We start from the raw sequence: 18,822 nt of genomic DNA on the forward strand, positions 1-18,822 counted from the left end.
TGTGCATACACATGCACACACACACCATATACACACATGTGCGTACACATGCACACACATACACACATCATATACACACATGTGCGTACACATGCACACACATACACAATCATATACACACATGTGCATACACATGCACACACATACACACGTCATATACACACATGTGCATACATATACACACACATACACACACACACTAAATAATTTTAAACGTCTACTCTTGAAGTTCTTAAGATGAAGTCTATGCCAGGCAGTGGTGGCGCACGCCTTTAATCGCAGCACTCAGGAGGCAGAGGTAGGCGGATCTCTGTGAGTTCGAGGCCAGCCTGGTCTATGAGAGCTAGTGCCAGGATAAACTCTAAAGCTACACAGAGAAACCCTGTCTCAAAAAAAAAAAAAAAATGAAGTCTATTTAGAACCAGGTCACAGACCAAAGGATGGAAATAGCCCATTTTCACCCTCATTGAAACACTTTGAGGACCTTCATCCTTAAGTTCTGTTTTTAATTTATTTTTATTTTTACATCGTCTCTCTCTCTCTCTCTCTCTCTCTCTCTCTCTCTCTCTCTCTTCTCTCTCTCTCTCTCTCTCTCTCTCTCTCTCTCTCTCTCTCTCTCTGTGTGTGTGTGTGTCTGTGTGTGAACTGTCTGGTCAGAAGCATCCTTTGGGGGTCATTTCTTTCCATTCGTTATTATGGGTCACCAGGTTTGGGGGCTGAGCCTTCTCAGGACCCATCTTCAGATGCTTTTGTTGAGTGGAATTTATGGCATTTGGGCGCGGAGTCAAGACCACGTCCCCATCCCTGTTCTTAAATTCCAGTAGGTTAGAAGGGGGATAAAGAAGAAGAGCTCTCTTGCTGATACCCACTCCCTGAGACCGAGGAGAGATTGTTTAAACCAAGAAAGGAGGATTACTGGTTAAATCCTGGGATTAAAATGGATAAACTGGAACTCTTAGTTCCAGGTGAGTGGCCACCCATTAGATGACACAGCTGCTCACGTCTCCAGGGGAAGCCACAATGTCCCCAGTATCAGGAGGGGTCAACATGCTCTGCCTTTCAAAACTGTGTAAGTCACTAGGGCCAAGCACCCTAGGAGGCCGAGCGCCCCAGCCAGACCAGTACCCCTCCTAGACAGGTACCCACAAAGCCAAGTATCACACCAGAAGCCAGTTTTGGGGGACAGGCACCCCACCAGCCACACATCCATGTGCCTTGGATGAAGGCTCAGTTAATTAGCACGAGTTGCCTCTGACTCACCCAAACGACAGCTGGTTTTTTTTTTCCCCTAACCCTCATATTCAGTATTTACAAAAAAAATTAAAAATCCAATGTGTGATTCTAAAACCAAGGAATGGGCCACACCGGCTACTGTGTGAGTCTCCCTTTAGCCCAGTAAAAAGGAAAACGCTGGTTTTGTGCTTTCCCCTTTAAAACAGAATAATAAGTACAGTAGAAAAATACATGAAAAATTATAAATCAGAACTGCTTACTGCCTGTGTCCCCTCTTTCTCCTGTGGTGGAACAGTCAAAAGCTTTTTTTTTCTTTTTTTCTTTTTTGGCCTGGGCTGAGCCCCAGTGGCTGAGAGGCCCTGTAACTTTAAACCTGGCCTGAGGTCATCTTGTGATGCTGGCCAAACAGAGTCCGGGGGCGGTCCTAGATCTCTGGGCTGGGACCACCTGACGCCCACCCGCTCCCGCCTCGGGTTGAGAGACATAAATGCTGTCTGCGCCGAGAAGTTGCCCGCTGCCAAGTTTGCTGTTCCTGCTGCTGCCGCGAGCCAAGGAAGCCCGGGCACTCTCCGGGACTTTTGCTCACCGCCTTCCAGTCTCCTGCAGAGTTCTTCCCTGCTGGGCCTGTAGTTGCGAAGCCTTTTTTTCCGTCTTTTCACAACCACAAAAACCACTAGCTGCTGAGGCTCCAAAGAGATCAAGATGTGGACGGCGCCGGTGTTGTTCTGGGTTTTGGGGAGCGCGTGGTGCTGGCACTTTGCGCAGGGAGGTAAGTGTCCCGGCCTGAGTGGCTACCAACACTTGCTGGGGGGGCGGGGGGGATGAAGGGAGGCAGGGGTTGCCTGGGATCAGAGAGTGCCCGGGAGAAAGCTGGGGCAACTTAGTTGGGGCCAAGTCCCCAGGAACAGTCAGTGGGTGCGGAAGTAGTCCGGATCCACAGGTGGTAGGGGTGCGGAATGTCTCCCGCCTCCTGGGGGCGCGGGGTGGGGGAGGACTAATGTCGTGGAGCGGGAGGGTGATGCCAAGGGAGACTGTACTGGCCCAAAGAGCCGGGTATTAGAGGAATAGTTAATGTCTCTGGAAGAGAGGAACAGGCGGAAGGACAGGTTGGAACCAGGGGTCCCATCCTTGGGGACAGACCTGATGGATGGTAGCCCGGGTGGGAGGCGAAACAACTCGGAGTAGAGGAGGGGAACCGAAGGCTGCTGTCTTTCGAGCAGCCTTGTCTCTGCCTCCTTCCTCTTTTGACTCCAGCTCTGGGAATGGATGGAACCCAGGGCGTCCAGCATCTAAAGCTGTACCTCCTAACCTGGAGCATCGCCGTGAGCATTGAGGTGTAAGTGTGCTTGAGGCCAAGGACTCAGTGGCGTTTGTAAAAGACCAAAGGAGCTCAGTTAAATGCGCTCAGTTGGCAAAGTCCTTGCCTTGCAGGTCCTGATGCTCTGGGTTCCATCCCCAGCAAGGTGCAAAAACCAGCGAAGTGATGTTCACCTGTTGATCTCAGAGTTGGGGAAACAGAGGCGTTTTCAAGGTCATCCTGGGGGCTACGAAGCGAGTTTGAAAGCAGCCTGGCTTCAGGAGCGAACCTACCCTGTTTTATTTCTTGCCTTGCGTTTCTAGTTGTGTCTGTTTCCCTGGGGATTCTAAGCTCTAACTTTGATCCCAAACATCACCTGCTCCTCAGCGAGCTAAGAGATGGAGCCCTGTCCTTCCCAGGAGGGAAGGAAGTGGTCTGTGTGAGCCGGGTGAGCCTAGCCTCGGCTTCTGTAATTCTCCACCGACAACACCTACCTAGTCTTCGGGAAATTATACAGCACGCTGCTTCAAAGAGGCGAAGCTGCTCTTTATGGCACTCTGGGCTATTCCTAGCAGGCCTATCTTTGAAACTTCTCCTTGCGCTAGGATGATATATACAGTTCTGTATTTCAGTTCTATTTCTGGTCTGGCGAGACAATGTGTGTAAATGACATGGCGTTTCACTCGCCCCAACCACATCCGAGGAAAGCCAGAGACAGACTGGCTAGCATCCTCTCAGACAAGGGTAGGCTGCCATTCTCGGAAGCCAGTTCCCAAGGTGCTCCTAAAATGTAGCTGCTGTTCGGTCTTGTCTAGGGTCTTCGTTGTGCTATATTAGAAACTGTACAACTGAAGAAAGAGGCCTGGAAAAGAAAGGGGTGGCCATGTGGCCAGTGCTATGCAGGCTGTTCTGCTGCAACATTGAAGCCTATAGGGGTTTTGTCTGGGAATAATGAATATGGATGAGCAACACCATTGAGCTGAGGTATTATTGGGGAGCCAGACTGGAGGTGATTGTGGTGTGCTAACTCAGAGTCATGTGCCATGATTTAGTATTAGAATCCAACCCCCTTTGCCATCTCTAAAGTGTTCGTGGATTCTAAAGAGGACGGTTGTCCTCACATCTTCCTCCATTGCCAGGCCCCACCCTCGCTCTGAACATTCATCCAAAGCCTGTACCCGAGGGCCTGTCCGTTAGGCAATTAATTGTTGTAAGATTCTGAAAGTCGCTGCTTGCTGCTAAGCCATGTGTGCTCTTCCGGGACCAGTCCAAACAGGATTAATCATGTGGCAAAGAAATCGTCCTGTGATTTCCCTGAAGTTCTTGCCAGTTTGGGGGAGGTGGGGAGCTGGAATCCTCATGGGTTGCTGAGGGTTTTTGGTGCAGAGACGTTGAAGAAAGCTCCTTCTCTTATTAAAGATTCTGTGAGGGAAGCTTGGGCTATGATTCCAAACTGAGTTCAGAAAGAAAAAGCACATTTGAAGCTCTGTGCTCGGACCCAGAAGGCTGAGTGTCCCCGTAACCAACAGTACCCAACTCAGTTCACCACTTACTGACTCAGTGCTGGCACAGACAGAGACCCAAATCTTGGCATGAGTGAGGATGGCCCTGCCTAGTGGGCAGGGTACCACTTCGTTGCATTCCCATCCCCCACCACATTCTAGGAATGTCACCAGACTACCTCGTTTAATCCCGACAACTCCTGTAAATTATACACTATTATCTCAGAAGCTGCCAGAACAAAGATTCAAAAGCAAAGTCAAACTCCTCACTACTCCTGAACTAAAAAAAGAATTAAAAAAAAAAAGAGAGAGAGAGACAGTTGAACTTGACACCAAAGGTGGACTTCACTTTCAGTCCCTTAAACATGAATACAAACTTTCCTAGACTTCTTTCAGTTATGTGCTCCCCACACTGTAATCGGTGCATCAAAATAGATTGCCTTAATCCATCCTGCTCACAGGTGCTAAATACCTCCCAAGAGGGTGCGGCAGGTTGCTGGGTGCAGGAAAGCCGAACTTGTGCTCCGTGCTCCACCGTCCTCGCCAACCAAGAATGAACCTGTGCTCCCGATTGCACTGGCTTATCTGAATTTTTGTCATAGTTCTGGCTTCTGCAAACAGGCATTCCAGGTTACAACTTGTGGAAGTATTTCGGGGGAGGCTGCGAAGGGAGCCAACTCAAATGCCAGTCTTTCCTGGAACCCCGCAAAGGATCCCCAGCCCAACCTCCCAGCGCTCAGGGAAACCCTGCTTATCCTGAAACCTCTCACTTAGGGAAGAAACCGATGTGGTTTTGTTAGAGGAGGGTCCATGACTGGAGAGGTTGAGACACTCTCAAAGCTGATGAGGTTGCTCACAGAATTCTCGCGGGGTACACAACAGATTAAGCTCCCTTTGTCTGCAATTCTGAGTACTTTGTCAATAGATGTCTTGAAGTGTGTGTGTGTGTGTGTGTGTGTGTGTGTGTGTGTGTAGGCCAAATCTTCCTCAATGACTCCGCACCCTATTTTAGAGACACTGTCTCATTGAACCTGGGGTTCTCCAATTGCTAGACTGAACAATGGCCCTCGGGAATCTGGTTGCCTCTATCTCCCCAGTGTTGTGGTAACAGATGCACCCTGCTTTTTGTGTGAGTCTGGGGGTTGGAACTCAGATCCTCATGTTCGCATGGGGAATACTTTACTAAATGAGCCATCTCTCCATCCCCTGGAAAGTTCTGGGAAAGGAAAGTGGTCAGGCTTTTCATCCAAGATCGAATGCAGGATAGAGCCAGGTTAGGAAACAGTTGGCATTCTGCCAAGTTCATGCAGGGCAGGAAATGGAGGTGTCTGTTTCCTCCCACGTGTCTAACCACAGCGCCTGGCTGTCCGTCATCCCAGCCCATTCATGGCCAGCCAGGTGATGGGAAACCCTTGAACATTAACAGAAAGAGTACAGCAAGGTTAGAGAGACAGCTGGACGGATAAAAAATGCTTGCTGTGCCAACAAGAGAGCCTTAGTTTGGTTCTCAGAACCATTTTAAAAAGCTGGGCGGTAGCAGGGATTTGTAATCTCGGTGCTAGGAATGCAGAGTCAGCCACATCCCCCCCAGGCTCTCTGGCCAGCCAGTCTAGCCCAATCCACAAACTCCAGGCCAGGGAGACACCCTGCCTCAAAAAATAAGATACCTAGAGACTAATACCTGAGGTTATCCCTTGACTACAAACACGCACACGCCCGCACGCCTGCACATATACTGGTACGTCTGTGTTTATATCTGGTCTCATGTCTTTGCTTCAGAGAAACAGTTTGTATTTGGAGGTGAATCTGGTTAAATTCAGAGGGAGACTTTTGACCTTGGCTAGCTGATCACTTCCTTGGAGAAACAGAAGACAAACATTGTAGAGGCTAGGCAAAATGGATGCAGTTTCAAAAACAAAAAACATATGCAAAGGATGAAGATGAGCTTGTGATTTCTGTCCAGAGGGTCAGAAACTGGAGAAATGCCTGGAGAGGTATGGGCAGGTCAACCTGCACCACAGCGGGGCTCTGAGAGTGCCTGTTAAATTGGCAGGGTACAGGGGAATGCCAGTAGTTTGGAGTACAGTTGGAGGCTCGGGAAGCAGGGGTGCAAAATGTGTAAACAGTACTGAGGGAGCAGGGTATTTCCCAGAGGCCATCACTGTGTTTTCACCAAGGGGAATAAAAGATAGCAAACAAACAAGGCTGTAAAGCAGAGGGGAGTGCCCCACCCGAGAGAGAAAGGACTTAGTTTGCTTGGGTTCTCTGGAAAGGGAGAGAGGGAGAGAGAGGCAACGGCCCTGCCCAAGGAATTTGCTTATTTGGCAGATATTTACCGAGTCCTTGCTATGTGTTCAGGCTTTGGAGCGTGGTGTTATCCTGCTTTGAGCTCCTAAGGGGAGGTCCGATTTGGCAGCTTTGGGGAGTCTGACCTCAGTTAGGGTGGGTCCTTGAGCATCAGAGATCTTTATTCCCTTAATCTGGCAACACATTCCATCCAGTGCTTTTGTTCTACGGAAGATCAAACATCTCCGGAACCTTTGTCACTTGAGAGGGGCATGACATCGGTAGCAACTATGTACATAAAGTGCAGAAGAACAAGTCTTACTTGTGCATGTGTGTGCATGCGCAGATGTGGAGGCCGGAGGAAAAATCTCTATCTTGTCATCCTTTTTAAAAAATTTTAAGATTTATTTTTATTTTTAAAAATTGTGTGAATGCATATATGTCTGTGTGGGGGTATGTGCACCTGAGTGCAGGTGCCCACACGGACAGGGGGAGTCAGATCTCACAACAGGCAGAATTACTGAGAATTGTGAGCAGCCCGAAGTGGGTGCTGGGAACCAAGCCCAGTTCCTTTGGCAGTGTAGTATGAGCTCTCAACCGCTGAGCTATCTTTCTCTTCAGCCTCCCTGCATGGTTTCTCAGAGACAGCTCTCTCACTGGTCTGGACCTTGTCAAGGACACCAGGTTGCGGGGCCAGCAAGCCCCAGAGAGCCACCTTGTCTCTTCTTCCTCAGAGCTAGGGTAGAAGTCACACGCCATTACAGCTTTGGTTCTGGGGATCCAAATGAGGTTTCCATCTGTGCGCTTGAATCAGAATGGCCGCCAGAGGCTATCTATGTATTTGACTGCTTGGCTCACAGTTGGTGGCATTGTTTGAGATTAGGAGGCATGTTGGTGGTGATGGAGGCTTGTCACAGGGTGGGGGTGGGCTTTTGAGGTGTCAAAAGCCACACTATCCCCAATCTCTCTCTCTCTCTTTCTGTCTCTGAGAGAGAGAGAGAGAGAGAGAGAGAGAGAGAGAGAGAGAGAGAGAGAGAGAGAGAGCGTCTGTCTGTCTGTCTCTTTCTCTGCCTTTTTCTACCTCCCTTCTACTTGAGGATAAGATACAGGCTCTCAGCTATTGCTCCGCTGCTGCCTCTCTGCTGCCATGTTCTTCACTATGGTGGTCATGGGCTCGCCCTCTGAACTGTAAGCCCTAATTAAACTCCTTCCAAAAGTTGCCCTGGCCGCGGTGTCTCTGCGGCAATGGACAAGTTCTAAGGTACCAAGCTTGCAAGGCAAGTTCTTCCCTGGCTGAGCCCTCTCCCCATGCTCCCTTATCTCGTTCCTAGTAACCTTTGGTTCCTGGCATCTTATAGAAAGGTCAACTCATGGAAGGCAGCCTTTTCTGAGACTATCACTTCATAGGAAGATTAAAATGTGAAGCTGCAAAGCCGCACACTAGATTCCAAATGGGAGGGGCTCATAGCAATAACCATTTTGGAACTTTGACCATTTGCTGGGCTAGACTGTCTTAGCCACTCGCGAACCCTGTTGCACTCAGTCCTCACAGCACAACAAGGCAGGAACTATTTACATCTTATAGATGAGCTCATCCAGGTTCAGACACAAAGCCAGGAGACAGCAGCAATGAGCTGGAACTCAAGAACTGGAACATAGCAAGCGCACACACCCTGGGCACACATCCCTGGCTGCTCAGCTAAGTGGCCACCAGTGCTTGGCGTTGGTGTCCCTGAAGACACCTAGAAAAGCCAAGCTGTGTCATCCCTCCAAGGACTTTAGACGGCAGCGACAACCTCTGTTACGGTAATATTCACCAAGTTGTTTTAATCAATTTTGTTTGTCACACACATGATTTTAATTATGTATGTGATGTCAAGAGCACTCTGCTGGGTCGTTTTCATTTTCAACTCGACACAACTAAGAGTCATCTGGGATGAAAGAGGGGACACCTCAGTCACAGAAGTGCCCAGAATTGCCCAATCCGTGGGATATTGTGGTAACTGATGAGGGAAGGCCCTGCCTACGGTGGACCACACCTCCTACTGTGGGGAGGTGATCTTGGGCTATAGAGAAAAATCTAGCTGGCCTGAGCCAGAGAGCCAGCCCATAAATGGCGTTCCTCCAGGCTCTGTTCGTGCCTTGAGGCCTGCCCTGACTTCCCTCAGGGATGGATGATTACCTCAAGTGTGGCTTTTGGTTGTGGGGTTGATCCACCAACTGAAAGCAATTAAGAACAAGTACCAAATGCTGTCCCTGTCCCTTTAAGAGTTTGCAGGGCACATATTATCAGGGATTAGAGGACGTGCTGGTTTAAGTGAGAATAGCCCCATAGGCTCACCTGTTCCAATGCTTGGTTCCCAGTTCGTGGAACTGTTTGGGAAGGACGAGGAGGTGTGACTTTGGAGGAGGTGTGTCACTTGGGGGTGGACTTCTGATGTAAGCTCTCAGCTACTATGCCAGCCCCACCCACGGCTGCCTGCCTGCTGTCATTGCCCCCTGCCATGCCTCCTCGCCATTAAGACTCTGAGCCTCTGAAATGACCAGTCCCTAAAGTAACTGCTTTGTTTTAGAAATTGCCTTGGTTATGGTGTTTTGTGGCAATGATAGAAAAGTAACCAAGACAGAGGGGGAAGAGAAGATGGATGGTTAATAGGTACAGGAGTGTAATTCCTACGCATGAGTTCTAGTGTCCTATCGCTCAGCCGGGCAGCTGTGATTGACAGTGAACAACTGTGTTTGTTAATGCAGCCAGAGAATTTTGAGTGTTCCTGACAGCTGATACATGTTTGAGATGACGGAAGCCAGCAGTCCCGCTCTGATCTTTACATACTATAGAAAATTATTGAAATATTGTACTGCACCCCATAAATATAGCTGTATCAGCACTTTTTTTTTGTTGTTTCCAAGCCTTTTTTTCTTTGATTTTGTTATTGTTTTCAAAATATTGCTTCCCAAATTTTACTCTTAAAAAGAATTTCAGGAACTGGAGAGATGACTCAGAGAGGTTAAGAGCACTTGACTGCTCTTTCAGAGGTCCTAAGTTCAATTCCCAGCAACCACGTGGTGGCTCCCAACCATCTGTAATAGGATCTGACTGCCTCTTCTTGTGAGCATGAAGACAGATCACACAAATACATGATTATAGGTGTGTCCCACCATGACTGGTTTCTGAGGTGCTGGGGTTGGAACCTGGGATTTTGTGTGTGCTGGGCAAGGACTCTGCCACCTGAGACAGATCTTCGTCCCTATTTTTTCTTAAATTTAAAAACAAATGTCTGCACACATGCGCTCTCTCTCTCTCTCTCTCTCTCTCTCTCTCTCTCTCTCTCACACACACACTCACTCACACACACACACACTATTCTAATGAGCAGGGGGTATCTCACACTAGTTCTGAGCTGTCTTTCCTTCACTAACGACAAATGAACTTGAACACCTTTTCATGCTGAACATCTTGGGGGATTGTTCAAACTCTTGGCTGTTGAAGTCTTTAGGCATTTTGCTAATTTGCTTTTTTTCCAAGTAGGAAATTAAAGTTTATTGATTATCGAATACATATACATATATGAGAAAGAGGGGGCTAGGGTTCCAGTCATTTTTAAGAGGATTATGTCTGGTGGTTATGAATAGACAAACTGTTTACACTGTCCCCATGAACAGTATTCTCGGGCCGAAGCCAAACTGGAACTGGTGACTAAGCTGTTTTTAAAAAAATCAGCAAAGAAACAATTAAATATTAGTTTCTTGGTAGATCAATTTATTTCCCAGGTTGCCCCCTGCCCCCTCCCGAATATTGCCTCCTTCCCACACATTTTGACCTTTGGTGCTTTCATCAATAAGTAACATATTTTGTTGTTCTTTAGAGTAAGAGTTCTGTAGATTATTTCTAGTTGCAAGATATGAAAATTTCAAGTGGTTTTTTTTTTTGTTGTTGTTTGTTTCCTTTTGCTGTTGATTTCTGAATAGATTTCAACAGTCAGAGAAGAGATTCTTCCCAAGACATTTCTTCCATTCTATGAACTGGCTTATTTGTTATTATTTTTTGATAGTGTTCATTAAAGCTCCAGTCGTTAAGAACGTGAAGTCTGGCTTGTCCCCTCTCCTTTTCTGTTCTTGCCGTTGGTACCAGTGTTGGAGGCTGCGGAAGCTGACTCTGACTTTGTATGGCTTCATTCTGGCAGTCGGGCGTTGATGCCTTTGCAATGACGATTCGTGTGCCCCATGTAGTGACCCAGCTCCATTCTTTACCGCGTGGCAATGCAGTTGTCCCAGCACCTTCTGGGATGAAAAGATAACTCTACCCCACTGAAGTATCCTGGTGCTTTTACGCAAAATCAGCTGTCTGTGAGAAGAAAGGCCTATGCCTGGACTCACCGTTCTAGTCTGTGGGTCTACACACTTACCCTTACCCAGTGTCTGCGGTCATTTGTGAAACCGTTTCCCCGTTGCCGGAAATTAAACACGGGGCCTCTGCAGGCTACGCGAATGCTCTGCTTCTGAGCTCTGCCCCTAGCTTATTTCTATTTTACTATTTTTCTGAGATAGGGCTCCCTCTCTGCTGCATGCGCTGGCCTTGAATCCCTGGGCTTGAGATGCTCTTGCTGGGCTTACAAGGGACACTATGTCCAGTTATAATCAGCCTTGCTTTCTGCAGATCTGCTTCATGTGTTTGAAATCAGAACACACAAGTTCTTCCACTTGGTCCTTCATCGGGATTGCTTTGTCTCTTCTTCTCACGATATTTTATTTATTTAAATATATATTTTGTTTATTTTACAACCCAACCACTGTTTTCCCTCCTTCCTCTCTCCCCATCTCCTCTGTGCCCCTCCCCCATCCACTCCTCCTCTGTTTCTATTCAGAGGAGGGAAGGCCTCCCATGGCTATCAGCCAAACATGGCATATCAAGTTGAGCGCTGGACGCAACCCAGTAGGATGGTAAAGGTCCTAAAAGCCGGCAAAAGTGTCGGAGACAGACCCTGCTCTCACTGTTAGGAGCCCCACAAGAAGACCAAGCTACACAACTGTAACATACATGCGGAGGGTCTAGGTCAATCTCAGGCAGACTCTTTGACTGTGTCAGTGTCTGTGAGCCCCTAGGAGCCCAGGTTTCATCACTGTATGCTAAGTGTTTGTGGACCGATCTTGCCTCTTAGCAGAATCTGTAAAAGAACACTGGGGCTGGGGGGGGCTCAGTGGTAAGCTCCTTGCCTGGCCTGAGAGGCCCCGTGTAAAAGCATCTGTTCAGATTGTAGTCACCATCTGTCAATGAAGAGCAAGGGAGTGGTGTTACCCAAACCTATCGGTAGTCAAGGCAATGAGGACACTGTGGAGTGGGAGAGATGGCTCAGCAGTTAAGTGTACTTCCTGCTTTTACAGAGGACCGGATTCACTTCTGAGAAACCCCACGGAGGCTCACAACCACCTATACTAATTTTGGGGGATCTGATGTCCTCTTCTGACCACCGACAGGACCAGCTGTGTGTGGTAGTCCGTATACATACATGTAGGCAACCACTCATGTACACAAAATCGAAACAAATCTATTTCAAAAGAAGGCAGGTGCAGTGATTAGCTTTTTATCACTACGAGCAGATACCTGACAGAAAGCAACGTAGGGGAAGAAGGCTTTGGTTTGGCTCATTGTGTGAGTGTGTGGGGTCCATCATGGGAGGGACGATGTGGGGATGGGGTGTGAGGAAGCTCACACATAGATAGTCAGGGAGCCCAGGGAGAGAGCTTGCTTCCTCCTTGGCCCTTCTTGTTCAGTCTGGACCCCCAGGCCACAGGGTGCCACCACTCTCATTCAGAGTACCTGTTCCCTCCTGGGTCATGCCTCTCTATAAACACAGGTGTGTCTCCTGGCTGACTCCACATCCGACTGGATGTGTGAAAATCAGGTAGGGGAGGTGAGAGGCGAGGGACGAGTTGGTGAAGAGTGGCAGGTGTTTGCTCTTCAGTGTTAAGACTATGAGGGGATGGAAGAGATTCATCAAGGTACATCTTGTGGGCGTGTGGGAGCCTGTGTTCTAAGAGGGTCTGAACAGTGAACCTGGAGATGGGGCTGGATGCATGAACTTCCCATGGGCCAGGACGAAGGGAGAGAGATGGCAAGGGAAATTCAGAAGACACCCTACTGGCCAAAGCAGCTTAATTTTTAGTCTAGCACGGGTTGAGATGAGATGCAATTCGGTCATAGACAGTTGCCTAGCACACACACAAGGCCCTGGGTTCGATTCCCCAGTGCTATGAAAACAAAACCAAGATTATTCTAATGCAAAATAAAAATCTCCTGAGATACAGCTTCCAAATGAAGCTGAGGACCAAGGCCAAGGGCAGACACGTTCTGCACATTGTCTCCCTGTGCTCACAGCTGGAATGTCCACCCCGCAGGTCCGATCTGAAGGGGCTCTTCTTCCACTCTTTCGAAATCCCAGCCGCTCAGCTGAGAGCCCTGAGTAATCAGAGCTCAGAGTCTCGCTCAGTTCCTGACAGATGGCAAGTGCCCTCACGCCACTGTGATGAGTGCTCTGGGCAGCACCCTTAAAACATCCCATGAGGTCACCGCTCAACTATCTTCCCTAGAAGGTGGCCCTTCGTGCGTGCATCCAGCTCCTGCTGGGTTCCAGAAAACCTCTTAGGAGGTATGATTCCTGCCCACAAAACTGAGAGTTCATTTCCCCTTTTACAGGAAAACCGCCTGCTCTTAGTCAGGAGAGCGAAGTGGTCTCCCTGAGTTGAGTAATCAAACTGAAAGCTGGAGTCAGCTGTCTCTGGTTTGCTGCTGAGGAGTTTAGGGGTGAGCAGTATACTGATTCACTTCCTGGACCCCCCCCCCCCAAAATGTAACCACCGCTCACCTAGTCATTCTGTGTCCTCAGGCTATGAGACTGACTGGGCAACAAACTCAGCAGAATGTGAGGTTGCTTAAAAGAAGGTTCTAGAACCACGAAGGGAGGAAATAGTGAACGGGCCCAGTGTAGCCAAGACCTGGACTGCCATGGAGACACTGCCTCCCAGCTTCCCTGTGGAGAGAGGGACTTTTTCCTGGGGCAGTGGGTGTGGTGAAGCCTTGAATGGACAGCAATGGGCCTTGGTAGCCCAGCCTCAAGCTCCTGTGATCCACGGTTAGTTGTGTACCCCAGCCTTTTCCTTAAAATAAAAGGCAGAGGCTCAGGGCTGAGGAAATGGCTGAGCTGGTAAAGTGTGTTAGCCTTGCAAGCATGAGGACCTAAGTTCAGTTCTTAGTGCTTTGAATCTTAGTGCTAGAGAGACTGAGACAGGAGGATTCCCTGGAGCTCACTTGCCAGCCAACTGGGCCTACTCCGCAAGCCCCGTGTCCTCAGAAAACAAGGTGAGTAGTTTCTAGGAAGTACACCCGAGGTTGACCTCTGACCTCTGTGTGTGTGCACATACCTGCTTGTACACTTGCCCATAGTGCTCAAATGTGTCTGCACAGCTGAGGATGGACACACACAGACACACTCACACCCACAGAATACAGGCCTGCAAGAGGGAGCCAGGCGAGGATGATCCGGAGACACACTGATTACAGGTGGCTTTGCACTCTACTGGACGCTGACATCCTGTCTGCCATAACCACTTGTTCTCCTAGTCAGTGGTTCACTAACTCTCTCCCTCACCATCCTCCCGAAAAGCAGGGATGTTCCTTGTGGCAGGGGTGTGTGTGTGTGTGTGTGTGTGTGTGTGTGTGTGTGTGTGTGTGTGTGTAAAGGCCGTGGGGAAGCTCAGGGCAGCAGCTTCTGTTCATTCTCTGGAAACTCAGTCAGAAGGAGCCATCATCAGAATTGCTTCTCCTGGACAGTCCTGTCCCCTGTTCCCTTTCTGAGGGTAGAGGACCGGGTCTGCTTGGGTAGTCCAGAGTTAGGCCCTCCCCCTTCCACCTGCGCAGTGACTTCTTGCTCTCAGAATGAAAATGAGAGTCCTTAATGGCCATTGGCCTCTTCTCTATTTTCTTTCTGTTTTCCTCCTCTTCATTAGAGTCTTCCTGTAGCCCAGACATACCTCATATTCATGCTTCGGTCCCTCTAGTGCTGAGATTACTACAGGGGTGCATCGTTCCCATCCACTCTTCCCTCTCCCCTCCCCTCCTATCCCTGTCCTCCCACCCCCACCACAGCTATGTTGGTTTTTCTTTTCCTTTCTCTCTCCTCGTCTTTCATTGTCCCTCTCTGTGACTCTGGAGATTGATCCCAGGGCCGCCCTGTGCCCCACACTCAACCACTGAGCCCCACCCCAGCGCTTCTCTCATTGCCCTTGTTCAGCTACAGGAACGTTCAGAAGCCGTTTCCAATTTTTAGGAGGTGACCCACTGGGGCCAGCCACCCCGAAGCACAAGAAACCTTTGGAGCCATGCACAACTCATACCCACTATGAGGTCAAGGGAACAGGCTTTTATTGGTAGTGTGTAGGATTTTCTCAGAGGATCTAGGAGCCCATCTCAGTTCTGACATCCTTCTGTTCAGTGCGTGGAAGAAGAGGCTCATCCTATCTGTCAGCAGCTTCATGCAGGCTGACAGTCATGTCCCGTCTCATCAACCAGGCTTGGTCTGCAGGTTTGACAAAAGCTGTGACAGCGAGTGACAGGCAGGGCCGCAGAGTTCAGCCTCACAGGTGAATTGTTCTGTCCTCATCCCTGCTGCCCTACAGTAGGGAAAGGCGCTCACCAACTCTGCAGCGAAGGCGGTGCACACATCCAAGGAATATCTCAAAAGAAACCAGTTCCTTGACTGTTCATATACTGACCCATCCGTCACTCAGCAAACACCTGCCAAGGACCTGCCGTGACTCCAGAGGCTGGGAATGTGTTAGGTGGCACCATGCTCTCCCAGAGGGAAGTAAGTGAAGGCATTTCTGTGGGTGCCCAGGGTGACAGGGGCCAAGCCTCCCAAGAGTTGTCTAGATTAGTAGAGTTGTTCAGCCCAGGTATGCTGGCACGCACGCCTCTAATGCCAGTCTCTGGAGTGACAGGAGGATCGTGAATTCAAGACCAGCCTGTGTTACAACACAGTGAGACCTTGTCTCAAAAAGGCACGGACAGGGCTGGAAAGATAGCTCAGTTGGTAGATAGTTTGGTGTGCAAAAATGAGAACCCAAATTTGAGCCCCAGAATTTGTGGGAAAAATAAAAACTGCCAGGTTATGAGTGTTTAGAATCCCAGAGTTGGGGATGAAGAAACAGACAGATCTCTGGGGCTTCCTGGCTAGCCAGCTTAGTGGAATTGACAAGTTTCCACCCACTGGGGGACCCTGTCTCAAAAAATAGGGTGAGTATATCCTGAAGAGTGACGCTGAGGTTGATCTCTGATCTACACACACACACACACACACACACACACACACGCATTCCCATGCACATGAACATGACACGCATATAGACACCCAAGGCAGAGAGGAGGAGGTTTTCCAGTGACAATCTCTTGATCAGATGAATAGTTTGCCAAGCTGTATGGAAAGAGTGAAGAGACAAAAAAAAAAAAAAAACCTTGGCCACACCAGGGCGGATTCTGGCTACGTCCAGCAAACTACCCAGTGTTATGTTGAGGAACATGCCTTTTGGAGAACGGCTCTTCATATCAGAGGAGCCCTATAAATATTTGCTGCTGCATCCATATCCAAAGAATGACTTCCTCAGAAGTCTAGGAGCAGGACCAGCCCACCGTGCGCCGAGAACATCAGAGCCGTGGTAAGCAGAGGAGAGTTCTAGGCTCTCGCCCTGGCTGCAGAAACCCACTTGGGGTAGCTGGGGGAAGAGGCAGGAGCTCCTGGGAACCCCAGTGAGAGGCCAGCAGGGTTGAGACCATCTATGGTGTGAGGTATGTTTGAGACTTGGGGTCACCCTCTTAAGACATGATAGGGAAATGAGATGCAAAAGCCTTCATGGGGGTAAAGGAACAGAAGAGAGTTTGTTCTTCCAAATGGATTCTCCGTGTGAGACGTATGTAAGTGTAAGTGCATGTGTGTGCTGTACACACAGGTGGAGGCCAAACATGCATGTCCCTTGTCTTTCTGGGTCATTCTCCACTTTTTAAAAATGACGTTGTGTGTGAGTGAAGGTGTCCAGAGTGAGAGCCCCCGGAGCTGGAGTTGCAGGTGTTTAAGAGTTGTCTAACCTGGATGCTGAGAATCGAACTCAGGTCCTCGCATGCTCGCTTAACCACTGAGCCACCTCTCAAGCCCCTCTACCCTATTTTTTTGAGATAGGGTCTCTTATTGAAGCTCACTGATTGGCTAGACCAGTGCTGGATTGTAGGCACCCTTCCACATGGCTTTTCACACGGGTCCCGTGCAGCAAACACTTTGCTGACTGAGACATCTCTTCAGGTCTGGACTTAATTTTTTATTTTATTATTTGTTTGTTTGTTTTCCCAGACAGGGTTTCTCTGTGTAGCCCTGGCTGTCCTGGAACTCATTCTTTGGAACAGGCTGGCCTGGAACTCAGACATCTGCCTGCCTCTGCTTCCCAAGTTCTGGGGATTGAAGGTGTGCACCACCGCCGCCCAGTTTAGACTTCCTTTTTAAACCATGGATTTATTTACTGGGGGGAGGGGCACATGCATGCCACAGTGTATGTGTGGAAGTCATAGAATGACTTTTGGAAGCCAGTTCTCGTCTTCACTATATGGTCCTAGGGATTAGACTCAGGTCGTGGCGTGGCTACAAAGTTTCTTCATCCACTGAGCCATCTCACTAGGCCAGGGCCCTTGTTTTTCCTTATGAAAAATTTCAGGTCAGCAGAGGAAGCCACGGCGTCACCGTGGCATCTGCGAGCGTAAATGACATTTTGCTTTGTTCTCATTCTCCTCTCTACTTACTGTCCCTCCCACCCCTTCCAGCTGCTTCCCTTTCTTCCCCCAGTTACTTCCTCTTTTGCTTTCCTAGTTCTTGTGTTTCTTTGCTGTCTTTATTTTCCACCTCTCCTAGGGTCTCCTCTTCCCCTTACGATTATCTTTCTAGTTTTGTGACCTACACACACATGCAAACACACATGTAAATACACACATAATGTAAACACACGCATAAACACACACGTGTAAGCACATGCATAAACACACACACATAGACACAAACACACACAGAGAATTTACATTTAGGTTTAGCCTATGAGAGCAAACATGCTGTGTGTCTTTCTGAAATTGATTTATTTCACTAAACAGAATGGTTTCCAGTTGAGAATGAACTTTTAGTTTTATTGTTTTGGGGTTTTGCGGGGGAAGTTGTTTTGGTTTGATTTGTCTTGTTTAGGACAGGCTCTTCCTGTGAAGCCCAGACGACTCAAAATCAGGATCCTCCTGCCTTTGCCTCCTGAATGCCCCTTGCTCAACAGCAGGCACACTCTGCTGTAGGCCAAGACACTTAGCTTTGTGGGAAAACCTGGCTTGTTGTTCCCACAGATTTAGACCACATAGCCCTTCCACTCTCCACCCAAAGCATCGGCAGCTACTTCTGTGGCCATGCACTTATTTATCACAGATAGTATGAAGTGTGTATTCATCTTCCGCTTCAAGGAGTCTCTGACAGCCGTGGCTGGGATGGAGAGATTCAGCTTCATCTTGACATAGCTGTCAGTCCAGCAGGTACCCCGGAAAGAGCCCTTACACAGCTATTTTCGTTGTTTGCTTCAAGACAGGATTTTACATTGTGGCTCAGGCTGATCCTGAACTCACAAGTTTCCTGCCTCAACCTCCTAAGCACTTGTGAGATTATAGGAATCAGCCACCACACCCCCCCCCCCAAATTTCTTTTTGTTTTTGTTGTATGTATGCATGCATGCAAGCGTTGTTGGTTTACTTTGTGTGATACTAGGATGTGAGCCCAGACATGCTGGCCGAGCGCTCACTCTACAGATGAGCTACGCTCCTAGTCCCACGGGCTCCTGTCTTCATGGTGATGCTGCCTTCACTTGAGCAGAGAACAAAGGACTGTCTTTCTAAGACAGACACACTTTTAGGATGAATAACGTCTTCTCTCTAATCCACCTGCATCAGATGCAGAGTAATGTGTGGCACCGTGATGCATGGACAGCTATGGCGCCCCATTTTGAGCACCATTATAAGCTCACAAGCAAAGGTTGTTGTGCACAGATGGAATCTTGTTAGGTTAGGCATGCCTGCATATTCCTGTTTGATGGACCACGTTGAGTAAACACAGACAGTCAAACTATTAAGTATACAAACTAAACTGAGATAGGGGAAATAGGCATGAATATTTGCATAACCCAAGGAAGGCTTGGTGAGTATGGTGTCAGAGAAAGGAAATAAGATGTTTGATTACTGGCTGGGTTTGCCTTTTGCAAAAGAGATGCAAATTCCAACTAGCAGAAAAGCAGGCTATAGTAGCTAATATAAAGAGTGTATCGTGTGTGTGTGTGTGTGTGTGTGTGTGTGTGTGTGTGTACCTCTATATTTGTACCCACATAAGGCTGATATTGGGTACCTTCTTTACAGGAACCTTAAAAAGTTTTACACCTTTACTACTCCCT

General features: G+C 48.5%; 1 protein-coding gene across 2 annotated transcripts in view; it reads left to right on the forward strand.

Annotated features, from left to right (window-relative positions):
- The first annotated feature begins 1,703 nt into the window (after positions 1-1,703).
- The window catches only part of Pdpn (podoplanin), a 41,347-nt gene continuing 24,228 nt past the window's right edge, over positions 1,704-18,822 (forward strand). The window contains exon 1 of one of the 2 annotated variants that reach the window (XM_013348287.2): positions 1,704-2,002. In XM_013348287.2, the coding sequence (XP_013203741.1) occupies positions 1,936-2,002 (67 nt within the window). In that variant the 5' untranslated portion in view covers positions 1,704-1,935. The remainder of the gene's footprint in view (positions 2,003-18,822) is intronic. The other variant, XM_005352878.3, reaches the window with a different exon arrangement.

Source organism: Microtus ochrogaster, chromosome 10 (genome assembly GCF_000317375.1).
Source record: "Microtus ochrogaster isolate Prairie Vole_2 chromosome 10, MicOch1.0, whole genome shotgun sequence".
Lineage (NCBI taxonomy): Eukaryota > Metazoa > Chordata > Mammalia > Rodentia > Cricetidae > Microtus > Microtus ochrogaster.